The following is a 26,129-nucleotide window of genomic DNA, read 5'->3' on the forward strand; positions in this document are numbered from 1 at the left end:
CAAGTAGCTGGGACGACAGGCGCCCGCCACCATGAATGGCTTTTTTTTTTTTTTTTTTTTTTTTTTTGAGACAGAGTCTCGCTCTGTCCCCCAGGCTGGAGTGCAGTGGCGCAATCTCAGCTCACTGCAAGCTCTACCTCCCAGGTTCACGCCATTCTCCTGCCTCAGCCTCCCGAGTAGCTGGGACTACAGGCGTCCGCCACCCCGCCTGGTTAATTTTTTGTATTTTTAGTAGAGACGGAGTTTCACCGTGTTAGCCAGGATGGTCTCGATCTCCTGACCTCGTGATCCGCCCGCCTCGGCCTCCCAAAGTGCTGGGATTACAGGCGTGAACCACTGCGCCCGGCCTAATTTTTGTATTTTTAATAGAGATGGGATTTCACCATATTGACCAGGCTGGTCTGGAACTCCTGACCGCAAGTGATTTGCCCACCCCGGCCTCCCAAAGTGCTGGGATTATAGGCATGAGCCACTGTGCCCAGCCAATCTTTAGTATATTTCTCATGCTATAGCATGAACTGGCTGATGTGCTAGTTTTCTGTCTCTGACTATCCCTCACACACACAAGCATCAGAACAGAAGCACCCCAGGAGGGGAAGGGGAGACTCCCTTCTCAACCCCATGGGATCCTCAGCTCTAAAACCCATCACGGAAGGCCCTGGACATTTGCAGGCTTGTAAGCAAGGACCATGTCAGTATCAATCATCCTGGGAAAAGAATCTCTATAAAAGTTTTATATGCAAGTACACGCTAATAAAACTAAGACCACTGAGAAAGCTGCTTTTTGCCTCGGGAACGCCTCCGCACCTTTTCACACCCTTGTGGCTCTCCTCACGTCTGCCTGAACACTCTCACCTAAGCAGATGTGCGAGTCCAGCTGCCTCACGCCCGCTGTCTTTTCTGGGCATCTTTACAGCTACCGTAGCAGGTTTTCCTCTGTAAGTGAATGTGCATCATCCTAGCTGAGGCTTTTAAAGGGAGGACTCGCTGCCTGTTGGAATACATTAAAGTCTGATGGCGAAACAGCCTGTTGAGCTAGGTAGGGCCTCGGCAGCTTCTTTATGAGTATAGTATTTCTAAAAAAAGCTGTTGAGGCCAGGCATGGTTTCTCATGCCTGTAATCCTAGCACTTTGGAAGGCTGAGGCAGGAGTATTGCTTGAGCCAGGAGTCCGAGACCAAAATGGGCAACATAGTGAGACTTGCATCTCTACAAAAAAAATTTTTTTTAATTAGCTGGATGTGGTGGTGCACACCTGTGGTCCCAGCTACAGCTCAGGAGGCTGAGGCAGGATGATCGCTTGAGCACAGGAGTCGGAAGCTGCACTAAACCATGATTGCACCACTGCACCCCAGTCTGGATAACAGAACGAGATCTTGCCCCCATCCCCTCAAAAAGTGGTCACATCATAGACAGGTTAAAAGCAAAGCAAAGTGGCTGGGTTAAAAGGGGATTTAATCCTGGTGAAGAGCAACAACACTGCAGTGGTTTGAGGCTACACCTCTTGCATCAGCCAGCTTTGCTTTTGAAGTTCAAGAAGTTACTTCTTTACTGACGCTGAAGATGAAGAAGTTAAAATTACACAGTACGGCCTCAGTTGCTTAATCTGTAAAATGGCGATAATAATGTCAACCTCAGAGGGTTCCTGAGACCACGTAAGCACTGAGCCCAGTGCCTGGCACACATCAGCACTCTGCTAATGGCAGCTGGGCTCCCGTTTCTGCACACAACCCTGTGCTTTTTTTTCCTTTTTCAGACAGTCTCGCTTCATCACCTAGGCTGGAGTGCAGTGGCAAGACAAGTTACTGCAGCCTCAACCTCCCAGGCTCAAGCAATCCTCCCACCTCAGCCTCCCGAGTAGCTAGGACCACAGGTACGTGCCACCATGCTTGGCTCATTTTTAAATTTTTTTTTTGTAGAGACAGAGTCTCACTATGTTGCCCAGGCTAGTCTCGAACTCCTGGACTCAAGCAATCCTTCCATCTCAGCCTCCCAAAGTGCTGAGATTACAGGTGTGAGCTACTACACTGGGCCAACCCTGTGGGAACTTCAGCAAATGACAGAGCAGTGGTAAGAACACTGCTGAGGGGCCGGGCGTGGTGGCTCACACCTGTAATCCCAGCACTTTGGGATGCCGAGGTGGGCGGATCACCTGAGGTCAGGAGTTCAAGACCAGCCTAGCCAACATGGTGAAACCTTGTCTCTACTAAAAATACAAAAATTGGCCAGGTGTGGTGGTGGGCGCCTGTAATCTCAGCTATCTGGGAGGCTGAAGAAGGACAATCGCTTGAATCTGGGAGTGGGAGGTTGCAGTGAGCCAAGATCGTGCCACAGCACTCCAGCCTGGCGACAGAGCAAGACTGTCTCAAAGGAAAAAACAAAAGGGACACTGCTGAAGGAAGGAAAACAGGACCTGGAGTTAGGACACTTTGCTGACGCCCCGCTGTCTGGGCTATCAGAACATGGGGCTGCACGTTGGTGGCATTCGACACAAAGCATGGAGTCCCTTTTTTTCTCTTCCCTGTGTGCGTCTGTGGTTGCATTTACCTCCGGAATTACTCCACATTCAACGGCCTGATGAATCTAAAAATATTTTTTCTAACATGGCTTTATCTAATCATGCCTCCTAATGGCCTGCACCACTATGTCTGAAGTATTCCAAAGTGTCTATTTCTGGCATTGATAAGCCGGCCAGGGAGACATCAGGAAGTTAAAAATTGCTGTTTAAAACGTTTACCAGTTAAGGGGTCCAAAAAGAGAAAGAAAAGGTGCAAGCAGCCATTTCTGTATTTTCTTCATCATCTAAACTTCTGACCTGTTAACAGGTTTACCTGTGGAGGTCTCCTCTGCTAGAAGGAAAATTTCTGAGGACAGGGGAAGAGTCCCCCGCATGGTAGGTAGCTAATGAATGTGTTAGAATTAGACAGACATTCTATTTTTTTTTTTTTTTTCTATTTAGGCATTTTGCCAAGAGGCCACAGAATTCAGTGCTTTGTGGTCTGGATGAATTCAGGTCTTGAGGATCCTGAAGCATATACAATTTGGGGGTGCTCTCTTTTAAAAAAGGAACAGAACAAAATGAATTGAGACAGCATCTCGCTCTGTCACCCAGGCTGGGGTGCAGTGGCAAAATCTCAGCTCATTGCGACCGCCCCCTCCCATGTTCAAGCAATTCTCCTGCTCCGCCTCCTGAGTAGCTGGGATTACAAGTGCACACCACCAGGCCCAACTGATTTTTGTATTTTTAGTAGACATGGGGTTTCACCATGTTGGCCAGGCTGGTCTGGAACTCCTGACCTCAAGTGATCCACCAGCCTCAGCCTCCCAAAGTTCTGGGATTACAGAGTGAGCCACCATGCCCGGCCAACAATATGAATGTCTAAAACTCAAGTACTGGGCTCTATAAAGAACCCACATAAAAGTAAGGCCTTGAAGTGGGGCTTTCAATGCCGCCAGACGAACCTTCCCCTAGATGTCCTGAGATGATTTCTGGAAAGAGATGGGACCAGGCCCAACACAGATAAGAAACGGTGGCTTAAAAATAAAATCAATTTTGGTCCATCAGTTGCCTCATGGGAGTTTGTAACGCTATATTCAATTTGTTAAGCTGCACATTTAGAAACCCAATTCTTCTTTAAACTTTTAAGTGCAACCTACAAATCTTATTCATCAGCATCTAAAGCCTGCGGTTCTGAATGATCATTTTTAAGGGGACTTTTGCATTCAAGGTCTTCACGAGCCTCCTGTGGGATCTTCATAAGCATGTGGGCCCTTTGCTGTCTGAGCGGGAGGGGGCAAAGAAGGTGGCACCCTCTCCCTCATCACAGATTATAGTGGGGTGTCAGGGGCCTTCACTAGGGAACCCCAATCAATGCCATTTTCATGTAGGGGGAATGTCCCCAGAAAGAAAAGGAATTCTGTCCATGCTCTGAAACCTCAGCACAGCCCAAGGCCTGCCGGACAGCTTCCAATATGTGCCAGGGATCTGAGAGGTTGAAGACCGGGCCTGGGGTCACTTAGAAAACCCCTGGCAGAGAGGGGACAGCACTGAGGACCAGTTCCCAAGCCAGGGCTGCTCAGGGGAAGATGGGCAGGAAAAGCCCAGGGGAACCTTGAAAAGCTACCCCATCTCCCTTCTCTCAGCCCTGGAGGGTGGATTAGGATTAGGCAAAGCAGTTCTGGGAGGCTGGGAGGAGGCCCTTCCTGTAGGCCTGTTTGCATAAGAAGCTGTGGTCAGTCACCTCCTTCCTGCAGGCTGGGCCGGGGCTGTCACTGCGTGCAGCTGACACGAACCTCGAAGCCGACTCAAGCTCTGAGACCAGGGCGGTGGTGACGGGAATTATAAACGCACCTCCCCCACCCCCAATAGCAGGGCAGGGAGACTGAGGTCCTCAGAGATCACTCGCAAAACAAGGCAATGCCCCAGCTTCCTACAGCAAGATCTTGGCACTGGGTTCAAATCCCAGCTCCTCCCAGCTGTGTGACCCAGGGCCAGGTACCTGGCCTGTCTCTCTAGCCTTACTTTCCCATCTGTAAAATGGGGAGAGTGAGCATCCCTACCTCTACCTCCTGTGGCGTTCTGTAGGATTGAAGTCAGCCTGGGCGACAGGGTAAGACCCCATCCCTACAAAAATACAAAAAATGAGCCAGGCATGCTGGCGCACACCTGTAGTCCCAGCCACTCAGGAGGCTGAAGCAGGAGGAGCACTTGAGCCTGGGAGGTCAAGGCTGCAGTGAGCTGAGGTTGCACCACTGCACGTCAGCCTGAGCAACAGAGCAAGACTCTGTCAAAAATTTTTTTTAAAAAAGATCAAAGTAACACGCTTCTGCTGTGTAGCACATAAAACAGGTTCAAATAATAAGTGCTTACATTTGGGAGCTGTTTCTATGTGCCAAGACCTCTGCTAAAGTCTTTCACCTGGATTACGTCAACCTAGTAAGGGAAGTACTATTAATGACAACAGGCCTCACGTAGGCCATGCTTTCTGTGCTGGAAAGAATTCTGTGAGTCATTACATTCACTCTTCATTCCTTTGTTCTTTCATTCATTCATTTATTCATCCCTTCACTTGTTCATTTAACTACTCTCACAGCACCTACTGTGTTACAGGCCCTGGACTCAGCACTTTGGCCAAGGAAAAAGGCAATCAGTTCCTGCCCCCACCAAGAAGCCACAGTCTGCTGGGGCAAGGGGATGGGGGGCAGTTATAATTCTGTGCTGTGAATGTTGGATGGAGCACCCCCAGGAGGAGGCTGTGGGGCTTCCGGGGGCAGGAGAGGTTCTTGGAGGATGTGGTCCACACTAAGGCCTCAGCAAAGCAGAAGCTAGCATCTACACACCTGCGTGAGTCCCACTTAAAGAACACGAAGATGACCTTGATGGCACTGGGGAGCCACAGAGGGCTGTTGAGCGGAGGTTGCTCACTGGCTCCTTTGAGTGACCCTGCCAGGCAGGCACACTGAGGGCTTGTGCAAGGGCGCTACATATGAGGTCCTGGGGAGGGGTGTGCAGAAGAGGGGCAAACAGGGTTTGGGGTGGCAGGGCAGGACCAACGGCTCACATTTCTAAGCTGAGCCTGGGCAGGTAAGGCCTGGGAGGTAGGAGCCCAGCACCATCAGCGCAGAGAGGCTGCGCCAGCTCAGCTCCTGCAGGAGGAGAACGCTGCACCCACTGAACCATGGAAGACCTACTGTGTGCTGTCCACAGTGCCTGGCAAGGGGGGCACTTGTTACAAATGCAGAGTCTCCGGTCCCACCCCAGAACTGCAGAAGCAAAACGTGCATGGCAACAAGATTCCCAGGTGATTCAAGCACATTCAAGTTGGAAAAAAAATTGTAGGGAATGCCATTTTAGTACGTCCCGTCATAAGCCTATGATAGGGTGCTAGGCAATGCATCAGGGGCTCAGCGCCTGGAACCTGAAAGTGGGAGGGGCCTCCAACGGCATCATATCCTCCTCCTCACACAGCACCTGGGGCCCCACCACACTCAGATTAGACCCTCAGGATGGGGCAGAATAATAACAGTCCCATTTGTCAAATGCCTGTGAACCCAGCTTAGAGCTAAATTGCCCTGCTTGCACCTGCTCTTTTTTTTTTCCCTAAAGATGGGGTCTGTGTTGCCAGGTTGGTCTTGAACTCCTGCACTCAAGCGATCCTCCAGCCTTGGCCTCCCAAAGTGCTGAGATTGTAGGTGTGAGTCACAGCGCCTGGCCCACTGCTCATTTTTAACGCTCAAATCAAATCCCAAGTGACCATGCTCACTTTCCAGATGAGGAGACCGGCCCGAAGCCACAGAGCCAATAGCACGAAGGATTATAATACAGGTGGACTCCGAAGCCTGGGTTTTTGCCTCTGCATCTCTATGCATGTAGAATATGAACCTAAAGTTCACCACTCAAGCTTGGATGGACCTAACATCAGATGCATAACAGTAAGCCCAAGGCGGTTTGTTTCAGGGCTGGGGGCTCCACTTGCTGGAAAACTGTCTTGAGGACAAAGGGGCTCTGCCTTCCCACATCCTCCACAGTGAGCTCCACAGTGGCTGCCTCTACCAGCATAGGTACCAAGCACCTGGTGCAGAGCAGATGCTCACGAACTTTTTAAGAGACAGGGTCTCGCTCTGGTGCCCAGGCTGGAGTGCGGTGGTGCACTCAGAGCTCACTGCAGCCTTGAACCCCTGGGTCCAAGTGATCCTCCAGACTCAGCTACCCAAGTAGCCAGGACTACATGTGTGCATCACCACACCTGGCTAATTTTTAAACATTTTGTAGAGAAAGGGTCTTGCTATATTGCCCAGACTGCTCATGAACTTCTGAAGGAACAAGCAAGGCATACCCTTGACACTCTATTTTCCAACATCCAGAGTCCATATGTGCCACTCTGTTAGAACTCAGTGCCTGGCCGACTTGTGTTACCCTACACACTCCTCAGCCTATGGCCCAAGGAGGTTTCACCTTGCCCTGACTGAAACCACCCACCCTCCATTCCTGCCCTTGGGGGATGCTGAGCTGACCACAGGCCCCAGGACCTTACTGCTCTGGAGGAAAACATTTGTAAGTCTGGTCTTTGGCCATGGCGATTGGCTCAGACTCAGGTCCGTGACCCCATCAGAGCCAATGAGAAGCCAGGTGACTCTTTCGCTGGGCTCAGGTTCTCTCCCCTCCACTGGGCTTGGTGGGCTAGATGTGTAGAATTAAAGGTATAAGTCTTAATTGTCTTTAAGTCGGCCTTGGATGCAATCAAACTGAGACCAGAGGCCACAACAACCAACAGACCGTCAGAATCTGAGCTCTTGAAATTGACTTAAGAATAAAATATACTGGATTAACAATACACCTGTGTTTAGACACACAAGAGAAAGTGGACATTTATATGTCAGTTTCCATAAAACTTAGGGGAAATTTAAGTGTGTTTAGTAAGAAGGAAGCGTTTCCTGGAGTATTAAAAGGTTTGTTTCAAAGTTCCAACAAGCTGTAACCTTGAGACTCTGAATGCTTATTTTAGGAAACTACATCTGTTAGAAGTTGATGGTAGAAATTTGTTCAACTTGCCGGGCGCGGTGGCTCACGCCTGTAATCCCAGCACCTTGGGAGGCCAAGATGGGCAGATCACGAGGTCAGGAGATCGAGACCATCCTGGCTAACACGGTGAAACTCTGTCTCTACTAAAAAATACAAAAAATTTGCTGGGCATGGTGGCAGGCACCTATAGTCCCAGTTACTCTTGAGGCTGAGGCAGGAGAATGGCGTGAACCCGGGAGGCGGAGCTTGCAGTGAGCGGAGATCGCGCCACTGCACTCCAGCCTGGGCGACAGAGTGAGGCTCCGTCTCAAAAAAAAAAAAAAAAAGAAAAAGAAATTTGTTCAACTTGAAGCTTCCTCATGAACTCTGTGTGATGATCAAGTCACTGGCAAGGACCTCTCACTAACCTAGCTGTTAGTAACTCAAGCAGCACTCACTTGTAATCCCAGCCACTCAGGAGGCTAAGGCAGGAGGACTGCTTGAGCTCAGGAGTTCAAGACCACCCTGGGTAACAGAGCAAGACCACGTCTCCAAAAAAAACAAAAACAAAAAACAATTAACAGGTCTAGTGCAGCGGTGCACGCCTGTAGTGCCAACACTTTGGGAGGTAGAAATGGGACGACTGCTTGAGGCCAGGAGTTTGAGACCAGCCTGGGCAACATAGTGAGACCCCCACCTCTACAAAAACTTTAAAAAATTAGCTGGTATGGTGGTGCATGCCTGTAGTCCCAGCACTTTGGGAAGCTAAGGCAGGAGGATCACCTGAGTCAAGGAGGTCAAGACCAGCCTGAGTAACACGGCGAGACCCTGTCTCTACGAAAATAAAAATAAATTTAAAAATTAGCTGGGTGTGATGGCACATCTGTGGTCCCAGCTACTTGGGAGGCTGAGGCAGGAGGATCGCTTGGGCCCAGGAGATTGAGGCTGCAGTGAGCTATGATCGCAACACTGCTCTCCAGCCTGGGCAATGGAGCGAGACCGTGTTTCAAAAAAGTTAGAAATACCCAAATAACAAATAATTCAACCAGAATACAGTTTAAGGCATTCCTCATTCCTCTTCATTAAAAAGCAACCTAAAGGGTATCTAAAAGATTAACAAAACATAATGCAGAAGGTTGATTTTCCTTAACAGAAATTTGAGGCAGCCACCCCCATCTTGCCTGAGGCTGGAACTAACCCTAAAGAAGGGGAGCCAAAAGACAGAGGTCCTGATGACAGCCCAAGCCCCTAAGTTGGGCTCTACCACAACTGATTCATCTTTGTGTGTCTGGCAGTTGGCAGGATCCTGGGATCTAACAGGTCCTCCGTATGTGTCTGAGATTCCAAGCACATTCCATCCGAGGAATCAGGGTGAGGCAGGGGGTGGCTGAAGAGCCCTTCCTCGCTTCCACGCTAGTTATAATTTATAATTGTGTGATCCTCACAGAAACAGAAGTGGTTCTTTCCTTACTGTTTAGGAACATCTTGTCTTGGAAGAGACCAGAAGCATTAAAACAACTACAGTTGGTTGGGCACAGTGGCTCATGCCTGTAATTCCAGCACTTTGGGAGGCCGAGGCGGGTGGATCACAAGGTCAGGAGATTGAGACCATCCTAACACGGTGAAACCCTGTCTCTACTAAAAATACAAAAAATTAGCCAGGTATGGTGGCAGGCACCTGTAGTCCCAGCTACAGGAGGCTGAGGCAGGAGAATGGCGTGAACCCAGGAGGCAGAGCTTGCAGTGAGCCGAGATGGCGCCTCTGCACTCCAGCCTGGGCGACAGAGCGAGACTCCGTCTCCAAAGAAAGAAAAAACTACCACCCTCCCCCTACCACTCAGCACTCAAGGAAAGAAACAGGACAAGAAATTTGCAAGGGCATGGCCCCACCCAGCACCCAAACCCACTGCCGGCCTTACCGAATGGTAGGCTGGTCTCCACTCAGCTGCTTAAATCTCCGATGGAGCTGCTCGATCTGATCTGATGAGACTGAGAAGTGGGGAAAGAGAGAAAAACAAGACAGAAGAAAACATCACTGACCGTCAGAGGGAGGCTGCAGGTATTCCTCTGCCCCAACCCCACCGGCTGCCGCACCCTTTCTCAAAGCGTCTCCCACCATGGCAAAAGTGAGTGCCGGGTGAAGCAGCAGAAAGGATTTCCCATTCTTCCCAGAAACACAGCTCTGCAGTGATCAGTTCCAGCTGCCTTAGTAATAATAATACAACTATTACTAATAGCCCTAGAGACAGGGCAGTCATGAAGCAGGCCATTCTCCCAGCCTCTGACCTTCCCTAGCCCACTAAAGAGAAACTTTGCTTTCTGTGGCAGGGTTTCACTTCCATCACTCAGGCTGGAATACACTGGCACGATCAGCATCACGGCTCACTGCAGCCTCTACCTCCTGGGCTCCAGAGATCCTCCCACCTCAGCCTCCTGGGTAGCTGCAACTACAGGCATGCGTCACTATGCCCGGCTAATTTTTGTTTATTTGTTTTAGAGAGACAGGGTTTCACCATGTTGCCCAGGCTGGTCTCAAACTCCTGGACTCAAGCAATCTGCCCGCCTCGGCCTCCCAAGGTGCTGAGATTGCAGGCATGAGCCACCAGGCCCAGTCAAGAGAAAATTGCATCTGGTTGTCTGACCCTTCCTCTTCCACTCCAGAAGATGAGTTTTATCCTAGCTGAGAAAGGGGCTTTGTATAGTCACAGACTCGGAGTCAGATGAGTAGCGAGAGGAAATAAGGGTTCAGGCTGGTGTTGGACGTGATCTGGGAAACCTATACTGAGAAATGTATGGAGAATCTGGTGGAAAAAAGAAATGGAAGGACTCCAATCTGGGTGACAGGGTAAGACCCTATCTCTAAAAAATGCACAATATTAAACAATGATCTGCATTTCTCACTTCATTACCAAAACGACTCAGTAAGTGAGTGGATATTATCTCAGGTTGTTTGGTTGTTTGTTTGGAGACGAGTCACACTCCATCACCCAGGCTGGAATGCAGTGGTGCAATCTCAGCTCATTGCCACCTCTGCCTCCGTGTTCCAGTGATTCTCGTGCCCCGGCCTCCCAAGTAGCTGGGATTACAGGCACACACCACCACGCCCAGCTAGTTTTTGTATGTTTAGTAGCGACAGGGTTTCACCATGCTGGCCAGGCTGGTCTTGAACTCCTGACCTTGAGTGATCCGCCCACCTCAGCCTCCCAAAGTGCTGGGATTACAGGTGTGAACCATCACACCCGGCCTTTATTTCAGTTTTATAAGTTGAAAACTGCAGCTCAGAGAGCACTTAAGATCCCACAACACACAGAGGCAGAGCTGGGACTGAACTCTGAGTCTGTGCGACCCCAAAGCCAGCCTTCACCACGAAGTAATATCGCCTGTCTGCCCAGAGTACCTTGGCGCTCAAGGCCTTTAGGTCTGGTTCCTGGGGACTATACAGTTCACGCAAACTTTTCCAAAACACGGGCTGGACTAGGGAGATGTGACCTCCCACCTCAATCCTCCCAGTATTCCCTACCCCTAAGCCCTGTTTTGCTCCCATTACAAAGACAGTTAATTTCTGGGGTCAACTGGTCACCTCACTTCCTACTCATTGTTTTTTGGTCTCAGGCTCTTCAAGAATCAACAGCTCAGTATTCTCAAGCATCTCCAGCAGTTCATTAAGGCTGCCAACCCGGACTGAGGGCTCCCTACTTCCTGTGGGCATAGCTCCAATGATTAGCTCATCTCTTCCTCCCAACACTCTAAGAGGGGGCTGTATCCTCTTGTTACAGATGTAGCCACTGACACTTGGAACGGTGAGGTGAATCATCAAAGTGCAATTTCTACCTTTCTGCAGGAAAATATGGCCATTTATATCATAGGTATGTCAGCAAGGACACTGGCATACTTCATGGTCTAGCAATTCCACTCCTAGGTAAATACACAAATAATGCATGCTTCGGTTTACCCAAGCATGCGTACAAAGATGTCATGGTGGTGCCATTGGAATTGCCCTAAACTGGAAACTACCCACATGCCCAACAATGGCAGAGTAGAGTGCTAATGTGTAGTATAGTCAAGCAATGGAATAGCACACAGCAACGAAAATGAACAATATAGATAATCACAGACAAAAGCAGCCAGACAGGAAGGTGTACATACTTTATGATCCTATTTGCATAAAGTTCAAAAACAGGCAAAACTCAACTACAATGTCAGAGGTCAAGACAGTGGCTGCTCTTAAGGGAGGCATCGTAGATGACGCTAACATTGTAAATGACTTTTGGAGGATGAGATCAGGAGGAGTGACTTGAATGGAGTGCAAAGGGGAGTTCTGGGTACTAGGAATGTTCCATTTCTAGACCTCCATACACTTGACATAGTTGTGTGCTCGGAAACCTCAAAGAACTGTCTGTATGCTTATGAGTGATGCACTGCTCTGGATGTGTACTAGATCACAACAAAACATTTACAAAAAAAAAAAAAAAGTGTTGGTCTTCCTTGACTAAAGGAGATCTGGGAAGAAAAAAGAAAAATGAATACAAAATTTAAAAAAATTGTAATTCCACTTGACAGAAATGTATCCTAAAATAATAGACACAACAGGTACAAAAATATGAATACATAAATGTGTTCAACTTTGCACTCTTTAAAATGGCTTAAAATTCGACTTGCCCTAAGTGACTATCAAAAGCAGATTGGGGCCAGGTGCGGTGACTCACGCCTGTAATCCCAGCACTTTGGGAGGCTGAGGTGGGCAGATCACTTGAGGTCAGGAGTTTGAGACCTGACCAACATGATGAAACCCCGGCTCTACTAAAAATACAAAGATGAACCAGGCGTGGTGGTAGGTACCTGTAATCCCAGCTATTCGGGAGGCTGAACTAGGAGAATCGCTTGAGCCCGGGAGGCGGAGGTTGCAGTGAGCTGAGATCGTGCCACTGCACTCCAGCATTGGCAACAGAACGAGACTGCTGGGGGAAAAAAAAAAAAGCAACGCAAAAAACAGATTGGTTGAACACTTTTTGGTATGGTTAGCCAATTTTTTAAGTATACCGCCTTTAGAGTGCAAGAGGGAAGAAAAAAATTTTTTTTTAGGTATACTGCCTTTAATAGTGACAGTTGTGTATTTGCATAGAAATACATTCCACATACACTGCCTAAAAACAGCTTGCTACCAAGAAAGCGCAACTCTGTGTTGTGGAAAAGACATAAAAATATACAACTGGCCGGGCGCGGTGGCTCAAGCCTGTAATCCCAGCACTTTGGGAGGCCGAGACGGGCGGATCACGAGGTCAGGAGATCGAGACCATCCTGGCTAACACCGTGAAACCCCGTCTCTACTAAAAATACAAAAAACTAGCCGGGCGAGGTGGCGGCCGCCTGTAGTCCCAGCTACTCCGGAGGCTGAGGCAGGAGAATGGCGTAAACCCGGGAGGCGGAGCTTGCAGTGAGCTGAGATCCGGCCACTGCACTCCAGCCCGGGCTACAGAGCAAGACTCCGTCTCAAAAAAAAAAAAAAAAAAAAAAAAAAAATATACAACTGTGTTTAAGTAATTTAAAAATCCTAGTTATTTTCCCCGAAATAATAATTATTTCTCATCTCAATACCTGGATGAAAGACTGTTTTGCTTTTGGTTCATCTATATTTTCCAATTTTTCTCTAATGTACAATGTACATGTATTCGTCTTGGAATGAAGATTTTCAGCCTACAACATGATCCCATCTGGATGGCTGAGAGATCTCATAAATACTGCGATTAATGAATCATCACTGGCTGAGTCATGTCCCAGGCACACATCATCTTCTTCAGTTCCTTCCATGACCTTGTGAGGGACCGACTATTCCCGCTTTACAGAAGAACAAACTGAGGCTCAGCAGGGATGTAACTTGCTCAAGGTCACTGACCTTGATGGAGGCAGACCCACAGTTTGAACTCAGCCTGTCTGGCAGAAAACATGTAGTTCTGTGTTGTTGTTGTTGTTGTTTTTATTTGTCTGTCTCCCTTTGTATGATCACTTAACCCCCAAACCACACTGATCTGATGATAAATAATGATTAGAAATTACAGCTAAACAAGTGCACCTAAACAACCACTATTAAAGATGAGTTATGGCTGGGCGTGGTGGCTCACGCCTGTAATCCCAGCACTTTGGGAGGCTGAGGTGGGTGGATCACTTGAGGTCAGGAGTTGGAGACAAATTCATAGGAACAGAAAGTGTAACAGTGGTTGCCTGAGGCCAGGGAGGGGAGGGGCTGGAGAGGGAGAACAGGGAGACACCGCTAATGGGCACCAGAGTTTCTTTTGGAGAGAGATAAAAATGTTCTAAAATTATATTGTTTTGATGGTTGCATAACCCTGTGATTATACTAAAACTATGGGGTTCAATTTAAATGGTGAATCTCATGATGTGTGAATTATATCTCAATAAAGCTATTTAAAAAACAAATTACTGAATAATCATAACAACAAGGGCAGACATTAACACATTAACTAAGCATTGCCATTTTCTGGCCTCTGTGTTCAACTGTACTTGGATAAGCCTGGGCTGCTACAACCCTCTCCTTCAATTCTGTTAGGTAGGTATGATTCTACACCCATTCTAGAGATGAGAACTCCGGGATGTGCCCAAGGTCCCACAGCTAGGAAGAGGTATACAAATCATCCTAGATCAAGTTTATCTAATAGTTTCCAGTTAACTGCATCCAAAGTGCTTTGCAAGGCCGGGTGCAGTGGCTCACACCTGGAATCCAGCACTTTGGGAGGCTGAGGTAGGCAGATCACTTGAGGCCAGGAGTTTGAGACCTGCCTGGCCAACATGGTGAAACCCCATCTCTACTAAAAATGCAAAAATTAACCAGGCGTGGTGGTGCACACCTGTAACCCCAGCTACTTGGGAGGCTGAGGCAGGAGAATCACTCGAACCCGGGAGGCAGAGGTTTCGGTGAGCTGAGATCGTACCACTGCACTCAAGCCTGGGTGATGGGAGGGGGGAAGTACAAGCACACACATGCAAACTGACATACACATACTCCCTCTGTCCTGCCTGATTGAAAGCAAAGGATTAGGAAGACAACCTCCCACCTCTGGGACCCTCTTTTTGACACCCAAATCCCTGGAGCCAAGGGCTCAGCTCACAGCTCAGGCGAGACTCCTCCGGCACAGTGACTGAGAGAAAGGATGATTTCTGAAGCCTCAGGAACTGACTTTCAGAACACCCCAGGCCCTAGCAGGTGGAGCTGGTCTAACCCGACATGCCTGGTGAGCTGCTTCCTCCTAACCGCGCCTCCCACCCCAACCCCCGCCCCCGCCCCCGGGGTTAACCCTGGGCTCCCAACAGGGCCCCTCGAATAAGCACCTGATGCATGTGAGGGTCCCAAAGCCCATGGAAGGACCTGTCTTTCCCTCAAGGGCTCCTGGGTTGGAAGCTTTTCCAGTTTTCTTGCTCCTCACCTCTGAGCCCTTCTCCAGGGCCCTGAGGTCACAGTTGCCATGGGGATGATGGGCAGAGATTGGCCTTGGTTCCTGGCAGCTGGACCTCATTATTTCTGGTTTTAGATTTCAACCTGAGGGAAATGCACACCAGTCCATGGGGCTGGTGGGAGTTTAACTGGCCTAATCTTTTGGGGATGGAGGTGAACTGTCACTATCAGAAACTTCAATGTGAAAGAACACACCTACCCGTCCAAGTGGCTGCTAAGCCCTTGAAGGCGGTGAGCCCAGACTGAGGTGTGGTGAAGTGGAAACCACACATCAGCCGGCGAAGACTAAGTACAAAAAAGAACGTAGACGACTGCAATAACTTTTGATATTGATTATATGGTAAAGTGATCATATTTTAAATATAATGGGCTAAATAAAATACACTATTAAAATTCATCTCACCATTAATTTACTTGCCTTAATTAGAAAATCTAGAATTACATTACATAATGTAATTACATTACAGCTACTAGAAAATTTACCATGATTATACCTCACATTATTATTTGTGTTGGGCAGCACAGGTATATACCCTTTGCACCAGAACTTGATCCCTAGGAACAAATCCTGAGGAATTAAGATAGGCATATAAAGCTGAACATACCAGGGTAATCATGGTTGCCTATTTAGAGCAGTAAGAAATTGGGGGGCCAAGTGTGGTGGCTCATTCCTTTAATCCCAGCACTTTGGGAGGCCGAGGCTGGTGGATCACCTGAGGTCAGGAGTTTGAGACCAGCCTGGCCAACATGGTGAAACCCTGTCTCTACTAAAAATACAAAATTAGCCGGGCATGGTGGTGCATGCCTGTAATCCCAGCTACTCGGGAGGCTGAGGCAGGAGAATCGCTTGAACCTGGGACAGAGGTCGCGGTGAGCTGAGATCGTGCCACTGCACTCCAGCCTGGGCAACAAGAGCAAAAACTCTGTCTCAAAAAAAAAAAAAGAAAAAAGAAAAAAAGAAACTGGGGGAATGGGCCAGGTGTGGTGGCTCATGGCTGTAATCCCAGCACTCTGGAAAGCTGAAGTGGGAGGATCACTTGAGCCCAAGAGTTCAAGACCAGCCTGAGCAACACAGGCAGATCCCATCATACAAAAAAAAAAATCAAAAAATTAGCAGGGCGAGGACTAGTGAGGCTGAGGTGGGAAGATCACTTAAGCCTGGGAAGTTGAGGTTGCAGTGAGCCAAGATTATACTCCAGTGTGAGCAACAGAGCAAGGGGCTGTCTCAAAATAAAAAGAAAAGAAATTGGCTGGGCACAGTGGCTCAAGCCTGTAATCCCAACATTTTGGGAGGCTGAGGCAGGTGGATCACCTGAGGTCAGGAGTTCTAGAGCAGCCTGGCCAACGTGGTAAAACCCCGTCTCTACCAAAAATACAAAAATTAGCTGGGCACGGTGGCAGGCACCTGTAATCCCAGCTACTCAGGGGGCTGAGGCAGGAGAATCACTTGAACCCGGGAGGCAGAGGTTGCAGTGAGCCGAGATCATGCTATCACACTCCAGCTTGGGGGACAAGAGCGAGACTTTGTCTCAAAAAAAAAAAAAAAAAAAAAAAAAAAAAAAAAAAAAAAAAAAAAGAAGCTGGGGGAAATGCTGAGCCACAGAAAACGAGACAGATTAGTCCTGATACATCCTAAAGTTGGAATACCACACAGTCTTTATAAATATTTTTTAAATATTGTAGGGCATCGGAAAATGTCATGTGGCATGTTGTTGCATGGAAAATCCAACAGACTAAGATCTCATTTACACACGGAAGTTCATATTGATATATGCATGTGCACAAGAAAAAATAGGAAAGGGTATATAACAAAATAATAGTAGTTGTTTTCAGATGGTAGAACTACAGAACATTTCTCTCCTCTCCTCCCTTTGACCCTAAATTTGGTTATTTGTCCCTTAACTTTTCTGCAATTTATGGAGATTAGTTGTATAATTGTATTTGGGTTAAATTTTGTTGTTTTTTTTTTTTCTGAGATGGAGTCTTGCTCTGTCGCCCAGGCTGGAGTGCAGTGGTGCGATCTCCACTCACTGCAAGCTCCGCCTCCCGGGTTCACGCCATTCTCCTGCCTCAGCCTCCCGAGTAGCTAGGACTACAGGTGCCCCCCACCACACCCAGCTAATTTTTTTGTATTTCTAGTAGAGATGGAATTTCACCGTGTTAGCCAGGATGGTCTCGATCTCCTGACCTCATGATCCGCCCATCTCGGCCTCCCAAAGTACTGGGATTACAGGCATGAGCCACCTTGCCCAGCTGATTAAAAATTTTTTAACCATGATGACTATAATGGACAAATAAAAGAAAGACCAGATGTTGATGAGGCTGTAGAGAAACTGAAACTCTCATACATTTACTAGCAGGGATTTAAATGGTACAACCACTGTGGAAATCAGTTGGGTAGTTCCTCAATTAAATAAACATAGAATTACCATGTAATCCAGCAATTCTACTCCAAAACAATTCTTTTTTTTGGAAACGGAGTCTCGCTCTGTCGCCGAGGCTGGAGTACAGTGGCGCATTCTCAGCTTACTGCAATCTCCACCTCCTGGGTTCAGATGATTCCCCTGCCTGAGCTTTCCAAGTAGCCGGGTGGCATGCACCAACACTCCTGGTTAATTTTCGTATTTTTAGTAGAGATAGGGTTTCACCATGTTAGCCATGCTGGCCTGGAACTCCTGACCTGAGGTGATCCACCCTCCTCGGCCTCCCAAAGTGCTGGGATTACAGGCATGAGCCACTGAGCCTGGCCAACAATTCCATTTATACCCAAGAGAAGAGAAAATGTACGTCCACACCAGAAACCTGTAACCAATGTTCAAAGCAGCACTGTTCATAAGTACCAAGAGGTGGAAACAATCCAAACATCCATCAACAAAGGAATGGGTGAACAAAATGTGACACATCCAGATGACGGATTATTATTCAGCAAAAAAAAAAAAAAAAAAAAAAAGAAATGAAACATTGGTAAATGAAAAGAAACGAAGCATGGATCAATGCTACAGCATGGATAAACCTTGAAATAATCACACGACATGAAAGAAGCCAGACATACAAGGCCACATGGTATATGATCCCATTTATATGAAGTGCCCCGAACAGACAAATCTAGTGAGACAGAAAGTAGACTGATGGTTTCCAGGGGCTGAAGGGTGTTGGGGGAATGAGAAGTGACTGCCAATGGGTATTCTTTTGGGGGTGATAAGTTGTTCTAGAATTAGGTAGTGGTGGCCAGGCACTGTGGCTCACACCTGTAATCCCAGCACTTTGGGAGGCTGAGGCGGGTGGATCATTTGAGGTCAGGAGTTTGAGACTAGCTAGGCCAACATGAGACCCCGTCTCTACTGAAAATACAGAAATTAGCCAAATGTGTTGACAGGCACCTGTAGTCCTGGTGCTGGGGAGGCTGAGGCAGGAGTATCGTTTGAACCCAGGAGGTAGAGGTTGCAGTGAGCTGAGATAGCACCACTGAACTCCAGCCTGGGTGACAGAGCAAGCCTCCATCTCAAAAAAAAAAAAAAAAAAAAAAAAGAATCAGACAGTGGTGATGTTTGTATGACTTTGTGAATATACTGAAAGCTATAGAACTGTATACTTTTAAACGGTGAATGTCATGAGCTGTGAATTAGGTGTCAATGTAAAAACTGTTTAACCTTGGATATGAAGGGGCAATAGAAGCCAATTCCTTCCTCAGATGCTGTCAAGGTGGGGTTGAGAATTTCAGTGTCTCCAGGGTCAGAAAGGCATTACATGAGAGAAGGGGCCTGTGTAGGCATGAACTGGAGCCCCACCCTGTCGAAGGGGCTGCCATGGGAGGCCAGATTTTCCCCTTTCATTAAGAGGAGGCAGAAATCCGCTGGGTTAAAAAATACTGGCAATTGACTGCAAAGGGTTCTGAATGCTGGGTTAAGCGCATTGCCTGCCTGGCCCTGGCCTCCCCCATCAGGCTGCAGGGACCTGCTTACACCCTGCTGTGCTAAGCAACCCATCACCAGTGGGAGCAGAGCCATGCAGGGTAGGGGGTCAAGGACAATGGTCCAGAACAGGGAGGATAGAAGGGGCCCAGAGGCAGAGGAGCAGGCCTGAAATCCCTCCTGGAGTCCAGCCTCCTCTCCCTGACTCAGGAGGGAAGAGAATGTCAGCACGTGCTCCCATCCATTTTGGGGCACCAGGACTCTGTGAGCCTGTAGTCCCAGGACCCAGGGAAGGGGCATGCACACCACTGCCTGCTCTTCCCACAACCCCTGCGGGCCCCGGGAGTGTGTGGGCCCTGAGAGACACCCCCGAGGCCCCATCTGTGCTTGCATGGCCCTCTGAGCACCTCTGGTTTGCTAGGTGCTTGCTAGAGGCCAGGGAAGCAGACGCAAAAAGCGCAGCCCCATTCTGCTGGAAATGCACATCCCCTCGCCAGGATCTAGGACAGTAAACGCTGCTTTAGCTGGCCAAGGGGCACCAGGGTTGCAGTGGAAGTTCTAGGCCATGGGGATGGGAGTAGGAGGTGATGCCCAATGGGGTTGTGGGGTGGGGTGGACGGTGCTGGCAGAGGGCATAGCCTCGGCAGAGGCAGAGCAGGCAGGGCTCAGGGAGCCTCGGGCTCTTCAACGTGGGTGGACGACAGGCAGGGAATGAAGCAGCTGGGGTGGTGGGAGTATGAAGGCCTCATCCATCAGGCCAGGGCATTTGAACTTGCCCCGAGTCTACAGAGGACACCAAGCCAGGGAACAAGATCCCGAAGTGCCTGTCAATAGACAGGGTGGGTGTGGATGAGACTGAGAGATGGCAGGTGCAGCCGCCCAGGGTGAGGGTGGGGAAGGGGGAAGGTGGAAGGGCTCAGGACAAGGCCCTGCTGGAAGAAGCAAGCACAGCTGAGTACCTTCTCGCGTGCCCCAGGGACTCCTCAAGCCACCCTGCCTCCCGCTGGCCCCACCAGCTGTGCCAGCCTGGACACCAGCCCCAGGACACCAAGAGGCATCACTGGGAATGTCTTGGTGACTTCCAAGACCCCCAGCACTCTCCTGCTTGCCGCCTTTTGAAAGATTGGCCAGGACTCAACCCAAACATTGGGGAAATCCCGGAATACAGAGGTGAGCCAAGCCGGATGGAAAGGTGAGCTCCTGACAGCATTGCCGGGGGAGGCTGCTGTGAGTCTCTGCTACACATCCCACTCAGTTGTCATCCTGAGCTCCGGAGGCTGCTTCCTCCTCTGTGATACAGAGGTGACAACAAGACCTCCTCCCTCGTGAGGTTGTTCACACCATGAAAAACCACCACAAGCTATTCACGATCGCAACCACCAACGTGGCAACCACCCAATGTCCACCAACTGGTGAGTGCAAAACCAAAACGGTGATGAGATGTTATAAACACAACACAAAGGAAGGCAGCCCTGTCACACTCCAAGAAGGGATACCGCTAGATATACAAGGCCTGCCTGCTGCAGGATGCCATTTACATGAAATGCCCCAGACAGGCAGATCCGCACAGGCAGAATGCAGATTAGTGGTCACCAGGGGCTGGGAGAGGAGGAAATGGGGAGTGACTGCTAATGGGTATGAGGTTTCTTGGAGGGCAATGAAAATGCTCTAGAAATAGATGTGGTGGTGTTTTCATATCATTGTGAATGTACTTAATGCCACTGAATTGTACACTTTATTTTATTTTTCAATAGGGATTGGGTTTCACCATGTTGGCCAGGCTGGTCTTGAACTCCTGACCTTAAGTGATCTGGCCACCTCAGCCTCCCAAAGTGCTAGGATTACAGGCGTGAGCCACTGCACCTGGCCTGAATTGTATACTTTAAAATGGTTACAATGTAACTTTTTTGGGGGGGTCTCTCACCCTGTCACCCAGGTGGATGGAGTACAGTGGCACAATCACAGCTCACAGCAGCCTCAAACTCCTAGACTCAAGTGATCCTCCTGCCTCAGCCTCCCGAGTAGCTGGGACTACAGGTGCACACCACAGCACCCAGCTAATTTTTAAAAGTTTTCTTTTGTAGAGACAGAGTCTTGCTATGTTGCCCAGGCTGGTCTCAAACTCCTGGCCTCAAGTGATCCTTCCACCTCACCCTCCCGAAGGGCTGAGATTACAGGTGTGAGCCACAGTGCCCAACCTAAAATAGTAAATTTTATGTTACATGAATTTTGCATCAATTTTTAAAAAGATCATGCACACCTTTAGCACAAGATCTGGAGGGAGACATAGGAGATGCAGGAGACGCTGGGGTTGCCGGGACTGTTATTATTGTCCCCTAAGTAATCTCGTGATACCATCGTGGCTGTTCAGCTGGATCTAGGCTCACCAGGGACACAGCAACTTGCATGCCTCCTGTGGCTACAGCCAAAACAATGACTAACCCTGGGCCTTGGGAGGGAGACAGGAAGGGACATCCTCCTTAGCCTTGCAGGGACCACTCCACAGGGGACTACCCTCTCACGCCTGGCACACGCAGGGTGCTTCATGATGCTGGATGCCAGTTTCTCTCCTTCACCTGCATTTTCCTTGGATGCCATGTGCTAACCTCGTATACATCATAGATCACTCTTAGCTGCTGGGATGTTCAAATTAACCAAAGATGCATTTGGGTGCACTTGGCCTTGAGAAGGAAGCTCTCAAATCTCTCAATTCTGTCCTTCAGAGCAGCAGCAGCAGCTCGAAGATTAATTGCTGGCATTTATGCAGCACCTTAATACCCTTTTCACGCCAACTTCGACCCACTTTGTAAGCGTGAAAGCCAAGGAATTCCTGGTAAGAGCTGCCGCAGGCCCACGTCAGCAGTGTTTACTTCAACCTCGGATACCAAGGGTCCTGTCAGGATCTCCGTGGGTTTTTTCCTACCCTGAATGAATCCTCCAATTCTCAGGATTGAAGGGGAAGCTGGGACAGAGTGAATTGACTTTAGAATCTACTCTTCTCTCATGAGCAGTAAGGCAACTGAGAAAGCTGTCAGAGTGGGTGCTCGTGACTTTAAAAATCGCAGTCTGTTTTGCTCATCTATGTTCCCTTCCTACAGCTATGCTCTGTTCTTTACCATGCGCCTTATAGCAGTAATAATAACCACCATATGTTTTAGCTGGGCATGCTGGTGCACGTCTGTCATCCCAGCTACTTGGGAGGCTGAGGCAGGAGAATTGCTTGAACCTGGGAGGTGGTGGCTGCAGTGAGCCGAGATCGCACCACTGCACTCCAGCTTGGGTGACAGAGTGAGACTCTGTCTCAATAAATAAATTATAATAACCCCCATGTGTTAACATTTACCCAGAGGCTAGGACTCAGCCAAAGCCTGGAATTATCTTATTCAGTCCTCACTTTTAGGGTGCCTCCCTTTAGGGCTGTGCCACCCTTGTAGGGTGGTAATCACACTCATTTTATAGATAAAGAAACTGAGTCTCAGAGAGGCTAAGTCACTCCCTGAAGGTCACACAGCTAGGAGCAGCAGAACTGCGACTCAGACCGAGGTCCATGACTTTAGATTCTATTTGCATAGCCATTGGCTAGGCTGTATGCCCAAACTGAGGAGGGATGGAACAATAATACCATTTATGTAATTAGAGAAAATACATATCATTTATGTAATTAGAGAAAAATTTCTCCATTTTAATAAAAAGACTAAAGATGATGAAGGGGAAAAAAAGCAACAGTGAATCAGGAGAGATTTTGAGAGTGGGCGAGTGGGCGTCTTCGGAGCATCTAAGAAGCAGGTTTTCACAGCCTTCCAGAACTACCTTCAGTTCCAGATTTATTCTGAGGCCAAATCAAGCAGAAACAGGCTTATCTAAGGCACAAGGCTGGCCAGGCACAGTGGCTCACGCCTATAATCCCAGAGCTTTGGGAGACTGAGGCGGGTGCATCACTTGAGGCCAGGAGTTTGAGACCAGCCTGGCCAACATGGCAAAACCCCATTTCCACTAAAAATACAAAAATTAGCCAGGCATGGTGGCACATGCCTGTAATCCCAGCTACTCAGGAGGCTGAGGTACAAGAATCACTTGAACCTGGGAGGCACAGGTTGCAGTGAGCCGAGATTGTGCCACTGCACTCCAGCCTGGGCAACAGAGCGAGACTCTCTCTCAAAAAAAGAAAAAACAGTACAAGGCTTACTTCAGTAGGACACTTGGATCAGGAATTCCAGGTCCTGCTACTCGGAGCTAATACAGATTCTGCCTTCCATTACAAACACTGGATAAAACAGGAAACAAATGTAATGCCCAGCTAAACGGAAGGAAAGGGCAATACCCAAGTGCCAGGGGCAAGGAGGAGACTGGGAACCAACAGGGTTAGTGACAGACGCTGCTGAGGTAGCCCAGGTGTTAGAGTGGTTTCAGGCTCCAACAGCTAAGGGTGGGGGCTTCAAGTCCACTGAGTGACAGAAGAGGTCTTGGGTCTGCATGAACTGGAGCTGTGCTCCCTCTAAAAAGCTGAAATACAAAAGGCTGCCTCTGTACATCAGGTGGGTCAGAAAAAACATTCCCCACTGGCCCACAGAATAATAAGAAAGCCATCTCTGCTAGGGAGATGGCAGGGGAAAGGGGAAAGAGCAGGCTTCTGCAATGAATCCAAGGTCTAAGACCGAGCCACACACTGGTGAAAAATCCAAGCCTCTGTGGGGCAGGAAACCCAAACCAAGGAGTTAATGTGAAAAGTGTTTCCAGACTGGCGAAAACCTTGAGATATCTAGCACAAGAAATGCAAATGCACTGTGTAAGGCTCTTCTAAAACCCAAGGCACACAGGTATCCTGTGGGGCAGTAGGGGGAAGGGCTGATGGGAGTCGGGAAAAAGCCCAAAGACGAGCTCATAATCAAAAACCAAACCATACAAGCAAATGAACCATGATACAGGAGAATCAGCAGACACAATTAACAAAAGGAATAGCACTCCCAGAAGGCAAAACAGAAGAGACTATATAGTAGGCTTTAAATTATTACAAACAATGGGAGAACAGTACCCTATGAAAAAGAGGTGAATATGAAAACTATATAGCACTTATAAACATTTTTTTTACAAGTCATTGGAATTTTTTTGAAATTGAATAGGTTAAGGCAGCAAGGTTGTAATAGATGAAGAGAGAATTAGTGAACTGGAAGATAGATCTAAGGAAATGACCCAGCATATGGCACAGAGAAATAAAAAGAAAATATGAAAGAAAGATTAAGAGGCATTCAGACAGAATGAGATGAACCAACATTTTTCTAATAGGAATTACTAATGAAGAAGATAAAGAGAAAGGGGAAAGATAATATTTTCATAATGGAAGATATGAACTTTCTTTAGAATCAAACAACATAAACCATTCCCAGGATAAATAAAAATAAATTCACACCTAGACATTGCATGTACAAAACACCAATGACAAAAATTTTAAAACAGGGAAAAGGGAAAATAGGTTTCTGCAAAGAAATGTCAATTAGACTGACAGCTGATTTCTCAACAGCAACAAGACCAAAAATGAATTGCTGGAAAAAAAAAATATCCAGCAACCTTACATTTTACACCCAGCCAAATGTTCATTCATGCATGCCTGCAAAATAACAATATTTTCTTTTTTTTTTTTTTTTTTTTTGAGACGGAGTCTCGCTGTGTCACCCAGGCTGGAGTGCAGTGGCGCGATCTCGGCTCACTGCAAGCTCCGCCTCCCGGGTTCACGCCATTCTCCTGCCTCAGCCTCCGAGTAGCTGGGACTACAGGCGCCCGCCACCACGCCCGGCTAGTTTTTTGTATTTTTAGTAGAGACGGGGTTTCACCATGTTAGCCAGGATGGTCTCCATCTCCTGACCTCGTGATCCACCCGCCTCGGCCTCCCAAAGTGCTGGGATTACAGGCTTGAGCCACCGCGCCCGGCCTAATAACAATATTTTCAAAGTTTGCAACTCACAGAGCCTCAGTGAAAATTCTATGGAAAGATGCATTAAATAAGAAAACTATATTCATAAGGAAGACTGGTTGCAAGAATTAATAGTGTCTGCATAAAATAATAATGAACAACATGTAGGTTCTTAAATACTATGGAGTGATACAAATTAAAATACATTAAGGTCCCCAATTATGAGCACAAGGGCAGAGATGGTGATTAAGTTTAGGCATGTCCAAGATAGCAGACATATAAAAAATGAATTACTAAAAAAAAGTTATAGCATGCCCTTTAAAAGAAGATACGTAGCCAGCTCCTGAAATGATTAGTAACCGCCAATAACTCTCAAGCACTGAGGATGGGTCAAGAGCTTTGCCCAAATTCTAACTAATCCTTGCAACATTCGGTGACACAGGTTCTATTTTTGCTCTCATTTTACAGGTGAGGAAACTGAGGCTCAGGGAGGCAGAGTGCCTTGCCTAGACAGTAAGAGGCAACACCATGATATAAACCCACATCTATCTGCTGGAAAAGGACAGGTGGTGAGAAGCCACTTGTATGCCACAGTGGGACTCTGGCTGAGGTCCTCGGGGAATGCAGGCAAGGGCAAGACAGGGGACCCCCTTAGAACTACCAGGTGGGTGAGGCCAGAAAGTGCTGGGTATTTGCTCAGGGTTCTCTGAACACTGGGATCTTGGCATAGGTGCTCAGGAGGAGCTTAGGGAACCCTCTTCCAACCTCAGCACGTGGGACAAGCTGGCCTCTACAGCCCCCCTTTGGGGACTGCTGTCTCCGGTCTGGCCACCTGCCCTCCCTCCTGGAGGCACTTGGGCCCTGAGACCTCCACTGACCTGCCAGGGAGCAGTGCCAACATCGGAAGGCTTGCTCCTGACAGAGTGCCGGTCTGCAAAGGTCACACCGCTGGGACGACAAAGAGTCTTTATGTCCTAGTGCTCCGTGGCCGCCACCACCAGCGGAAATCACCTACTCGACCTTCTGGTTTTATAAATTAATAATTAAGCTGGAGCAGGCAATAGGAAGGCTGGCAAGACCAGGGGTGCCCAGGCCCTCACCCTGTACAGTCACACCAGCATGGACAAAAGAACAAAAGAGGCCCTGACTTTTCTTCCCAGAACCATGGGCCCTTCTGAGCTGAAAACACCTCATTCCCTCAGCTTGAGATAACAGATCCTAACGTGCTTTGCAAAGGGAAGAGCATCTTATCAACACCCAGGGTATTCTGTTTGTCTTACTGGGCCGTATGGCGTGTCTGAGCGTTGATTAAATTTCCACGATGCATTCTGGAGACCATTAA

General features: G+C 48.2%; 1 protein-coding gene across 14 annotated transcripts in view; it reads right to left on the reverse strand.

The window, feature by feature from the left end:
* Window positions 1-26,129, reverse strand: part of TESC (tescalcin) — a 62,211-nt gene that overhangs the window by 27,964 nt on the left and 8,118 nt on the right. For 13 of the 14 annotated variants that reach the window (XR_012420722.1, XR_012420720.1, XR_012420721.1 and 10 more), the window contains one exon: window positions 9,420-9,489. The exons of the other annotated variant lie outside the window; for it this stretch is intronic. Coding sequence is in view for 7 of the 13 variants with exons in the window: in XM_005572353.4 (XP_005572410.1) it covers window positions 9,420-9,489 (70 nt within the window). In the remaining 6 variants the exon portion in view is untranslated. The remainder of the gene's footprint in view (window positions 1-9,419; window positions 9,490-26,129) is intronic. 14 annotated transcript variants of the gene reach the window in all.

The sequence above is a fragment of the Macaca fascicularis genome, chromosome 11 (genome assembly GCF_037993035.2).
Source record: "Macaca fascicularis isolate 582-1 chromosome 11, T2T-MFA8v1.1".
Lineage (NCBI taxonomy): Eukaryota > Metazoa > Chordata > Mammalia > Primates > Cercopithecidae > Macaca > Macaca fascicularis.